Source organism: Crinia signifera, chromosome 5 (genome assembly GCF_055691185.1).
Source record: "Crinia signifera chromosome 5, ASM5569118v1, whole genome shotgun sequence".
Lineage (NCBI taxonomy): Eukaryota > Metazoa > Chordata > Amphibia > Anura > Myobatrachidae > Crinia > Crinia signifera.
In genome coordinates, this window is record NC_139221.1 from 332,280,454 (window position 1) to 332,293,261 (window position 12,808).

Genomic DNA, 12,808 nt, shown 5'->3' on the forward strand with positions numbered 1-12,808 from the left:
ATGGGGAGATGCACCGACAGATGGGGAGATGCACCGACAGATGGGGACAGATCAGTGTTACTAAACTCTCTCACGACTACCCGCAGTTACAAGGACTGTTTAGTGTGGTTGGAGTGCAAAGTATATACATGGCTGAAACTAGAGATGATGTCTGCTATTGCCATGATGATCAGACCAGTGTCTGTACTAGTGATACTTACCTGCAGTCACATCCTCAGTCAGTCTTCACTGATGATCAGCATTAATTGAGCCAGTCCATAGTTACCAGTTATCTCCTCGCTCCAATTCTTCAGAGACTTCATTAATACTCCTTTGTGGGGTTCCTCCACTACCCGTGTGGTCCTATATGCAGTCTAAGCTCATCAAAGAACCCAGCTTCCGTTACACTCCAGCTTCAGTTCAAAGTCGCCCCTCAGATGTGACATACTGTATGGTAATGTAGGGGGGATGGATATAAAATGCATGGTAATATTGGGAAGGGTTGTGGGTTTGATGTTTGGTAATATTGGGGTGATTAGTGGATGATATGTTTGGAAATATTGGAGTGATGGGTGCATTAGATGTTTGGTAATATTGGGGTGATGGGTGGATTAGATGTTTGGTAATATTGGGGTGATGGGTGGATTAGATGTTTGGTAATATTGGGGTGATGGGTGCATTAGATGTTTGGTAATATTGGGGTGATGGGTGGATTAGATGTTTGGTAATATTGGGGTGATGGGTGGATTAGATGTTTGGTAATATTGGGGTGATGGGTGGATTAGATGTTTGGTAATATTGGGGTGATGGGTGGATTATATGTTTGGAAATATTGGGGTGATGGGTGTATTATATGTTTGGAAATATTGGGGTGATGGGTGAAATAGATGATTTAAATATTGGGGTGATGAGTGGATTAGATATTTGGAAATATTGGGGTGATGGGTGAAATAGATGATTTAAATATTGGCGTGATGAGCGGATTAGATGTTTACTTATGGTTGCGTGTGTCCTCCCCTATCCCCACTATCAGGGGATGTTTAACTCCCGCTCCCACCATACTCTGGCATTGTAGTATTACTACACTACTCATTCTCTGGGGTTATCCTACTACTACTCCCACCATTCTCTGGGGTTATCCTACTGCTACTCCCACCATTCTCAGGGGTTATTTTACTGCCTTTCCCACCATTCTCTGGGGTTATCCTACTGCCGCTCCCACCATTCTCTGGGATTATCCTACTGCCACTCCCACCATTCTCTGGGGTAATCCTACAGCCACTCCCACCATTCTCTGGGGTAATCCTACAGCCACTCCCACCATTCTCTGGGGTTATCCTACTGCCACTCCTACCATTCTCTGGGGTTATCCTACAGCCACTCCCATCATTCTCTGGGGATATCCTACTGCCGCTCCCACCATTCTCTGGAGCTATCCTACTGCTACTCCCACCATTCTCTGGGGATATCCTACTGCCGCTCCCACCATTCTCTGGAGCTATCCTACTGCTACTCCCACCATTCTCTGGGGATATCCTACTGCCGCTCCCACCATTCTCTGGGGTTATCCTACTGCTACTCCCACCATTCTCTGGGGATATCCTACTGCCGCTCCCACCATTCTCTGGAGCTATCCTACTGCCGCTCCCATCATTCTCTGGGGTTATCCTACTGCTGCTCCCACCATTCTCTGGAGCTATCCTACTGCCGCTCCCACCATTCTCAGGGGTTATCCTACTGCCGCTCCCATCATTCTCTGGGGTTATCCTACAGCCGCTCCCATCATTCTCTGGGGATATCCTACTGCCGCTCCCACCATTCTCTGGAGCTATCCTACTGCTACTCCCACCATTCTCTGGGGATATCCTACTGCCGCTCCCACCATTCTCTGGAGCTATCCTACTGCTACTCCCACCATTCTCTGGGGATATCCTACTGCCGCTCCCACCATTCTCTGGGGTTATCCTACTGCTACTCCCACCATTCTCTGGGGATATCCTACTGCCGCTCCCACCATTCTCTGGAGCTATCCTACTGCCGCTCCCATCATTCTCTGGGGTAATCCTACAGCCACTCCCACCATTCTCAGGGGTTATCCTACTGCCTCTCCCACCATTCTCTGGGGTAATCCTACAGCCACTCCCACCATTCTCAGGGGTTATCCTACTGCCTCTCCCACCATTCTCTGGGGATATCCTACTGCCACTCCCACCATTCTTTGGGGTAATCCTACTGCCGCTCCCACCATTCTCAGGGGTTATCTTACTGCCACTTCCACAGTTCTATGGGGTATCCTGCTGCTGCTCCCATCATTCTCTGGGATTATCCTACAGTCATTCCCCCCTTTTTTGGGGTTCTTCTACTGCCGCTCCCACCATTCTCTGGGAATATTCTACTTCTGCTTCCACCATTCTCTAGGGTTATTCTACTGCCCCTCCCACCATTCTCTGGGGTTATTCTACTGCTACAATATTCATTATTTTAGTGTTACCCACTTGTGAAATCCTGCTGGTTCTGCTCTGTCTTCCTCTGCTCCATGCCGCTGACCAGCTCTGTGTTAGTTGAACACTGCAGGCTGATTGCAGCACCTGGGTGAGTCCATGCACAGTCTGCTTGATTAGGTAACCTGTGAAGCTCTATCTCAGTGCTGAAATCTGAGCTCATTAGCTCCTTATAAAAGGAACTTCCTGGCAGGTTTTCCCTGCCAGAGTATAGGGTCACTACCTGCTCCAGCATTCCCAGTGCTTGGTCTGACATTTGTGGTTTCCAGTGCTTCCGGCTATTCTCCTGACCATTCTCCTGCTTAATCCTTGTGTACCGTACCCAGTGACTACTAGCTCCTGACCATTATCTTGCCTGCTCCCTGTGTACTGCCTCCTATGACCCGGCTAGTACTTGGACTTTTGCTCACGTCTGCTCCTTCGTTACTTGTATCTGTCCGCAACTTCCTGACCCGGCTAGTCTGACCGTCAGCATTCCAGAGCTTACCCTGCCTTACTCCCAGTGTTTACCAGCACCATGTGGGAAACCTGATCAGGGGACTGCGACCAGTGTACCGTGTGCAGCGAAGCCCAAAGCCCACTTGGAGGGGTCACTGGTGAAAACCACCGGTACGGTTAGACTCCACACCCCTGAGTCAGGTAAAGCCAATTCCCGGTCTGGTATTCGCCGTCCTGAGTCTAAGTCCATAACAGAGACTCTTTCTATATCCATGGGGTCAGTAGTCCCTACTCTGATAACACTTTTCTCTCTTCATGTACAGTAAGTGGGAGAGGTGACCTGAAGATAGGATGATGCCAAGAAAGAAGCTGCTGACTTTGGAATCAATAAATCAGAACGTCCGAGACGTGAAAGTTGCCATCTTGGGATCCCTGACAACCCGAGCTGAGGAGATTCAGAGAGAGATTAAGGAGGTAACGGAAGGTTCCTTAGTATGTATACAGTAATAAAGGTGTCTCCACCACAATAGGACCTGTCTCCTACCAGCTTATGGTGACTCTATGTAATGTCTCCTACAGGGGATACACAAGCCTTATGGGAAAATTACAGCCTGTAACATGGGGGACCAGCAAGCATCGGGCCAGAGACCAGTGACCTTCCTGAGACAGGTAACCACACAAATGCACAATGTGTCACTGCAGAGTCACAAGAGAGAGGGACTGATTCAGGCAGGGGCGTCTATAGCTCACCCGAGCCCAAGTAAATTAAGGAGGGGGTGTGGCTCACACTGCTGCCATTGCTTATGGAAACAAGATGTAGTGTCCTGAGACACTATCTCCTCCTGGCGCTAATGTAATATAATAATGGTTTACGTGATAAATGTGCTAGAATTTGTAACCTTCCCTGCTGTGTATGATCAAGGGATTGGCTGTCCCCACCAATTGGTGAATCAAAAGGAACAAGTGGTTTAAGAAATGGATGAATAATTGAAAAATTGATGTAGATGGAGTATAAAGTGCTAATTGTGATATTATTTATGGTACTGGTGTACTTTCACGGCTCCCATCGCATGGCAAATGTAGTGGCCAGTCTTCTCCTTATACCCATCTGTCCTCCCTCCCAGGTGGCTGCACATTGTACTGTATGTAATGTGACACGTGGCCTGTGTAATAACTCCTGTATATCACTACAGTCCTCTCCTTACACCCATCTGTCCTCCCTCCCAGGTGGCTGTGTACTGTATGTAATGTGACACGTGGCCTGTGTAATAACTCCTGTATATCACTACAGTCTTCTCCTTATACCCATCTGTCCTCCCTCCCAGGTGGCTGCGCTGTGTACTGTATGTAATGTGACACGTGGCCTGTGTAATAACTCCTGTATATCACTACAGTCCTCTCCTTATACCCATCTGTCCTCCCTCCCAGGTGGCTGCGCTGTGTACTGTACGTAATGTGACACGTGGCCTGTGTAATAACTCCTGTATATCACTACAGTCTTCTCCTTATACCCATCTGTCCTCCCTCCCAGGTGGCTGCGCTGTGTACTGTATGTAATGTGACACGTGGCCTGTGTAATAACTCCTGTATATCACTACAGTCCTCTCCTTATACCCATCTGTCCTCCCTCCCAGGTGGCTGCGCTGTGTACTGTATGTAATGTGACACGTGGCCTGTGTAATAACTCCTGTATATCACTACAGTCCTCTTCTTATACCCATCTGTCCTCCCTCCCAGGTGGCTGCACTGTGTACTGTATGTAATGTGACACGTGGCCTGTGTAATAACTCCTGTATATCACTACAGTCCTCTCCTTATACCCATCTGTCCTCCCTCCCAGGTGGCTGCGCTGTGTACTGTATGTAATGTGAAACGTGGCCTGTGTAATAACTCCTGTATATCACTACAGTCTTCTCCTTATACCCATCTGTCCCTCCCAGGTGGCTGTGTACTGTATGTAATGTGACACGTGTCCTGTGTAATAACTCCTGTATATCACTACAGTCCTCTCCTTATACCCATCTGTCCTCCCTCCCAGGTGGCTGTGTACTGTATGTAATGTGACACGTGGCCTGTGTAATAACTCCTGTATATCACTACAGTCTTCTCCTTATACCCATCTGTCCCTCCCAGGTGGCAGTGTACTGTATGTAATGTGACACGTGTCCTGTGTAATAACTCCTGTATATCACTACAGTCCTCTCCTTATACCCATCTGTCCTCCCTCCCAGGTGGCTGTGTACTGTATGTAATGTGACACGTGTCCTGTGTAATAACTCCTGTATATCACTACAGTCCTCTCCTTATACCCATCTGTCCTCCCTCCCAGGTGGCTGCACTGTGTACTGTATGTAATGTGACACGTGTCCTGTGTAATAACTCCTGTATATCACTACAGTCCTCTCCTTATACCCATCTGTCCTCCCTCCCAGGTGGCTGCACTGTGTACTGTATGTAATGTGACACGTGGCCTGTGTAATAACTCCTGTATATCACTACAGTCCTCTCCTTATACCCATCTGTCCTCCCTCCCAGGTGGCTGTGTACTGTATGTAATGTGACACGTGGCCTGTGTAATAACTCCTGTATATCACTACAGTCTTCTCCTTATACCCATCTGTCCTCCCTCCCAGGTGGCTGCGCTGTGTACTGTATGTAATGTGACACGTGGTCTGTGTAATAACTCCTGTATATCACTACAGTCCTCTCCTTATACCCATCTGTCCTCCCTCCCAGGTGGCTGCGCTGTGTACTGTATGTAATGTGACACGTGGCCTGTGTAATAACTCCTGTATATCACTACAGTCCTCTCCTTATACCCATCTGTCCTCCCTCCCAGGTGGCTGCGCTGTGTACTGTATGTAATGTGACACGTGGCCTGTGTAATAACTCCTGTATATCACTACAGTCCTCTCCTTATACCCATCTGTCCTCCCTCCCAGGTGGCTGTGTACTGTATGTAATGTGACACGTGGCCTGTGTAATAACTCCTGTATATCACTACAGTCTTCTCCTTATACCCATCTGTCCCTCCCAGGTGGCTGTGTACTGTATGTAATGTGACACGTGTCCTGTGTAATAACTCCTGTATATCACTACAGTCCTCTCCTTATACCCATCTGTCCTCCCTCCCAGGTGGCTGTGTACTGTATGTAATGTGACACGTGGCCTGTGTAATAACTCCTGTATATCACTACAGTATTCTCCTTATACCCATCTGTCCTCCCTCCCAGGTGGCTGCGCTGTGTACTGTATGTAATATGACACGTGGCCTGTGTAATAACTCCTGTATATCACTAAAGTCTTCTCCTTATACCCATCTGTCCTCCCTCCCAGGTGGCTGCGCTGTGTACTGTATGTAATGTGACACGTGGCCTGTGTAATAACTCCTGTATATCACTACAGTCCTCTCCTTATACCCATCTGTCCTCCCTCCCAGGTGGCTGCGCTGTGTACTGTATGTAATGTGACACGTGGCCTGTGTAATAACTCCTGTATATCACTACAGTCTTCTCCTTATACCCATTTGTCCTCCCTCCCAGGTGGCTGCGCTGTGTACTGTCTGTAATGTGACACGTGGCCTGTGTAATAACTCCTGTATATCACTACAGTCCTCTCCTTATACCCATCTGTCCTCCCTCCCAGGTGGCTGCGCTGTGTACTGTATGTAATGTGACACGTGGCCTGTGTAATAACTCCTGTATATCACTACAGTCCTCTCCTTATACCCATCTGTCCTCCCTCCCAGGTGGCTGCGCTGTGTACTGTATGTAATGTGACACGTGGCCTGTGTAATAACTCCTGTATATCGCTACAGTCTTCTCCTTATACCCATCTGTCCCTCCCAGGTGTCTGTGCTGTGTACTGTATGTAATGTGACACGTGGCCTGTGTAATAACTCCTGTATATCACTACAGTCTTCTCCTTATACCCATCTGTCCTCCCTCCCAGGTGGCTGCGCTGTGTACTGTATGTAATGTGACACGTGGCCTGTGTAATAACTCCTGTATATCGCTACAGTCTTCTCCTTATACCCATCTGTCCCTCCCAGGTGGCTGCACTGTGTACTGTATGTAATGTGACACATGGCCTGTGTAATAACTCCTGTATATCACTACAGTCCTCTCCTTATACCCATCTGTCCGCCCTCCCAGGTGGCTGTGTACTGTATGTAATGTGACACGTGGCCTGTGTAATAACTCCTGTATATCACTACAGTCTTCTCCTTATACCCATCTGTCCTCCCTCCCAGGTGGCTGCGCTGTGTACTGTCTGTAATGTGACACGTGGCCTGTGTAATAACTCCTGTATATCGCTACAGTCTTCTCCTTATACCCATCTGTCCCTCCCAGGTGTCTGTGCTGTGTACTGTATGTAATGTGACACGTGGTCTGTGTAATAACTCCTGTATATCACTACAGTCTTCTCCTTATACCCATCTGTCCCTCCCAGGTGTCTGTGCTGTGTACTGTATGTAATGTGACACGTGGCCTGTGTAATAACTCCTGTATATCACTACAGTCTTCTCCTTATACCCATCTGTCCTCCCTCCCAGGTGGCTGCGCTGTGTACTGTATGTAATGTGACATGTGGCCTGTGTAATAACTCCTGTATATCACTACAGTCTTCTCCTTATACCCATCTGTCCTTCCTCCCTGGTGGCTGTGTACTGTATGTAATGTGACACGTGGTATGTGTAATAACTTCTGTATATCACTACAGTCCTCTCCTTATACCCATCTGTCCTCCCTCCCAGGTGGCTGCGCTGTGTACTGTATGTAATGTGGCCTGTGTAATAACTCCTGTATATCACTACAGTCCTCTCCTTATACCCATCTGTCCTCCCATCCAGGTGGCTGCGCTGTGTACTGTATGTAATGTGGCACGTGGCCTGTGTAATAACTCCTGTATATCACTACAGTCTTCTCCTTATACCCATCTGTCCTCCCTCCCAGGTGGCTGTGCTGTGTACTGTATGTAATGTGACACGTGGCCGATGTAATAACTCCTGTATATCACTACAGTCTTCTCCTTATACCCATCTGTCCTCCCTCCCAGGTGGCTGTGTACTGTATGTAATGTGACACGTGGCCTGTGTAATAACTCCTGTATATCACTACAGTATTCTCCTTATACCCATCTGTCATCCCTCCCAGGTGGCTGCGCTGTGTACTGTATGTAATGTGACACGTGGCCTGTGTAATAACTCCTGTATATCACTACAGTCCTCTCCTTATACCCATCTGTCCTCCCTCCCAGGTGGCTGTGTACTGTATGTAATGTGACACGTGGCCTGTGTAATAACTCCTGTATATCACTACAGTCCTCTCCTTATACCCATCTGTCCTCCCTCCCAGGTGGCTGCGCTGTGTACTGTATCTAATGTGACACGTGGCCTGTGTAATAACTCCTGTATATCACTACAGTCCTCTCCTTATACCCATCTGTCCTCCCTCCCAGGTGGCTGCGCTGTGTACTGTATGTAATGTGACACGTGGCCTGTGTAATAACTCCTGTATATCACTACAGTCCTCTCCTTATACCCATCTGTCCTCCCTCCCAGGTGGCTGCGCTGTGTACTGTATGTAATGTGACACGTGGCCTGTGTAATAACTCCTGTATATCACTACAGTCTTCTCCTTATACCCATCTGTGCTCCCTCCCAGGTGGCTGCGCTGTGTACTGTATGTAATGTGACACGTGGCCTGTGTAATAACTCCTGTACATCACTACAGTCCTCTCCTTATACCCATTTGTCCCTCCCTGGTGGCTGCGCTGTGTACTATATGTAATGTGACACGTGGCCTGTGTAATAACTCCTGTATATCACTACAGTCCTCTCCTTATACCCATCTGTCCTCCCTCCCAGGTGGCTGTGTACTGTATGTAATGTGACACGTGGCCTGTGTAATAACTCCTGTATATCACTACAGTCTTCTCCTTATACCCATCTGTCCTCCCTCCCAGGTGGCTGCGCTGTGTACTGTATGTAATGTGACACGTGGCCTGTGTTATAACTCCTGTATATCACTACAGTCTTCTCCTTATACCCATCTGTCCTCCCTCCCAGGTGGCTGTGTACTGTATGTAATGTGACACGTGGCCTGTGTAATAACTCCTGTATATCACTACAGTCCTCTCCTTATACCCATCTGTCCTCCCTCCCAGGTGGCTGCACTGTGTACTGTATGTAATGTGACACGTGGCCTGTGTAATAGCTCCTGTATATCACTACAGTCTTCTCCTTATACCCATCTGTCCTCCCTCCCAGGTGGCTGCGCTGTGTACTGTATGTAATGTGACACGTGGCCTGTGTAATAACTCCTGTATATCACTACAGTCCTCTCCTTATACCCATCTGTCCTCCCTCCCAGGTGGCTGTGTACTGTATGTAATGTGACACGTGGCCTGTGTAATAACTCCTGTATATCACTACAGTCTTCTCCTTATACCCATCTGTCCTCCCTCCCAGGTGGCTGTGTACTGTATGTAATGTGACACGTGGCCTGTGTAATAACTCCTGTATATCACTACAGTCTTCTCCTTATACCCATCTGTCCTCCCTCCCAGGTGGCTGCGCTGTGTACTGTATGTAATGTGACACGTGGCCTGTGTAATAACTCCTGTATATCACTACAGTCTTCTCCTTATACCCATCTGTCCTCCCTCCCAGGTGGCTGCGCTGTGTACTGTATATAATGTGACATGTGGCCTGTGTAATAACTCCTGTATATCACTACAGTCATCTCCTTATACCCATCTGTCCTCCCTCCCAGGTGGCTGTGCTGTGTACTGTATGTAATGTGACACGTGGCCTGTGTAATAACTCCTGTATATCACTACAGTCCTCTCCTTATACCCATCTGTCCTCCCTCCCAGGTGGCTGCGCTGTGTACTGTATGTAATGTGACACGTGGCCTGTGTAATAACTCCTGTATATCACTACAGTCCTCTCCTTATACCCATCTGTCCTCCCTCCCAGGTGGCTGTGTACTGTATGTAATGTGACACGTGGCCTGTGTAATAACTCCTGTATATCACTACAGTCCTCTCCTTATACCCATCTGTCCTCCCTCCCAGGTGGCTGTGTACTGTATGTAATGTGACACGTAACCTGTGTAATAACTCCTGTATATCACTACAGTCTTCTCCTTATACCCATCTGTCCTCCCTCCCAGGTGGCTGCGCTGTGTACTGTATATAATGTGACATGTGGCCTGTGTAATAACTCCTGTATATCACTACAGTCATCTCCTTATACCCATCTGTCCTCCCTCCCAGGTGGCTGTGCTGTGTACTGTATGTAATGTGACACGTGGCCTGTGTAATAACTCCTGTATATCACTACAGTCTTCTCCTTATACCCATCTGTCCCTCCCAGGTGGCTGTGTACTGTATGTAATGTGACACGTGTCCTGTGTAATAACTCCTGTATATCACTACAGTCCTCTCCTTATACCCATCTGTCCTCCCTCCCAGGTGGCTGTGTACTGTATGTAATGTGACACGTGGCCTGTGTAATAACTCCTGTATATCACTACAGTCCTCTCCTTATACCCATCTGTCCCTCCCAGGTGGCTGCGCTGTGTACTGTATGTAATGTGACACGTGGCCTGTGTAATAACTCCTGTATATCACTACAGTATTCTCCTTATACCCATCTGTCCTCCCTCCCAGGTGGCTGCGCTGTGTACTGTATGTAATATGACACGTGGCCTGTGTAATAACTCCTGTATATCACTAAAGTCTTCTCCTTATACCCATCTGTCCTCCCTCCCAGGTGGCTGCGCTGTGTACTGTATGTAATGTGACACGTGGCCTGTGTAATAACTCCTGTATATCACTACAGTCCTCTCCTTATACCCATCTGTCCTCCCTCCCAGGTGGCTGCGCTGTGTACTGTATGTAATGTGACACGTGGCCTGTGTAATAACTCCTGTATATCACTACAGTCTTCTCCTTATACCCATCTGTCCTCCCTCCCAGGTGGCTGCGCTGTGTACTGTCTGTAATGTGACACGTGGCCTGTGTAATAACTCCTGTATATCGCTACAGTCTTCTCCTTATACCCATCTGTCCCTCCCAGGTGTCTGTGCTGTGTACTGTATGTAATGTGACACGTGGCCTGTGTAATAACTCCTGTATATCACTACAGTCTTCTCCTTATACCCATCTGTCCTCCCTCCCAGGTGGCTGCGCTGTGTACTGTATGTAATGTGACACGTGGCCTGTGTAATAACTCCTGTATATCGCTACAGTCTTCTCCTTATACCCATCTGTCCCTCCCAGGTGGCTGCACTGTGTACTGTATGTAATGTGACACGTGGCCTGTGTAATAACTCCTGTATATCACTACAGTCTTCTCCTTATCCCCATCTGTCTTCCCTCCCAGGTGGCTGTGTACTGTATGTAATGTGACACGTGGTCTGTGTAATAACTCCTGTATATCACTACAGTCTTCTCCTTATACCCATCTGTCCTCCCTCCCAGGTGGCTGCGCTGTGTACTGTCTGTAATGTGACACGTGGCCTGTGTAATAACTCCTGTATATCGCTACAGTCTTCTCCTTATACCCATCTGTCCCTCCCAGGTGTCTGTGCTGTGTACTGTATGTAATGTGACACGTGGTCTGTGTAATAACTCCTGTATATCACTACAGTCTTCTCCTTATACCCATCTGTCCCTCCCAGGTGTCTGTGCTGTGTACTGTATGTAATGTGACACGTGGCCTGTGTAATAACTCCTGTATATCACTACAGTCTTCTCCTTATACCCATCTGTCCTCCCTCCCAGGTGGCTGCGCTGTGTACTGTATGTAATGTGACATGTGGCCTGTGTAATAACTCCTGTATATCACTACAGTCTTCTCCTTATACCCATCTGTCCTTCCTCCCTGGTGGCTGTGTACTGTATGTAATGTGACACGTGGTATGTGTAATAACTTCTGTATATCACTACAGTCCTCTCCTTATACCCATCTGTCCTCCCTCCCAGGTGGCTGCGCTGTGTACTGTATGTAATGTGGCCTGTGTAATAACTCCTGTATATCACTACAGTCCTCTCCTTATACCCATCTGTCCTCCCATCCAGGTGGCTGCGCTGTGTACTGTATGTAATGTGGCACGTGGCCTGTGTAATAACTCCTGTATATCACTACAGTCTTCTCCTTATACCCATCTGTCCTCCCTCCCAGGTGGCTGTGCTGTGTACTGTATGTAATGTGACACGTGGCCGATGTAATAACTCCTGTATATCACTACAGTCTTCTCCTTATACCCATCTGTCCTCCCTCCCAGGTGGCTGTGTACTGTATGTAATGTGACACGTGGCCTGTGTAATAACTGCTGTATATCACTACAGTCCTCTCCTTATACCCATCTGTCCTCCCTCCCAGGTGGCTGCGCTGTGTACTGTATGTAATGTGACACGTGGCCTGTGTAATAACTCCTGTATATCACTACAGTCCTCTCCTTATACCCATCTGTCCTCCCTTCCAGGTGGCTGCGCTGTGTACTGTATGTAATGTGACACGTGGCCTGTGTAATAACTCCTGTATATCACTACAGTCCTCTCCTTATACCCATCTGTCCTCCCTCCCAGGTGGCTGTGTACTGTATGTAATGTGACACGTGGCCTGTGTAATAACTCCTGTATATCACTACAGTCTTCTCCTTATACCCATCTGTCCTCCCTCCCAGGTGGCTGCTCTGTGTACTGTATGTAATGTGACACGTGGCCTGTGTAATAACTCCTGTATATCACTACAGTCCTCTCCTTATACCCATCTGTCCTCCCTCCCAGGTGGCTGCGCTGTGTACTGTATGTAATGTGACACGTGGCCTGTGTAATAACTCCTGTATATCACTACAGTCCTCTCCTTATACCCATCT

General features: G+C 48.0%; 1 protein-coding gene across 1 annotated transcript in view; it reads left to right on the forward strand.

Annotated features, from left to right (window-relative positions):
• Positions 1–3,259: 3,259 nt before the first annotated feature.
• LOC146005650 (alanine aminotransferase 2-like) overlaps positions 3,260–12,808 on the forward strand; it is a 79,097-nt gene continuing 69,548 nt past the window's right edge. The window contains exons 1-2 of the mRNA XM_083145041.1: positions 3,260–3,392; positions 3,498–3,587. Coding sequence (XP_083001167.1) covers positions 3,270–3,392; positions 3,498–3,587 — 213 coding nt within the window. The 5' untranslated portion in view covers positions 3,260–3,269. The remainder of the gene's footprint in view (positions 3,393–3,497; positions 3,588–12,808) is intronic.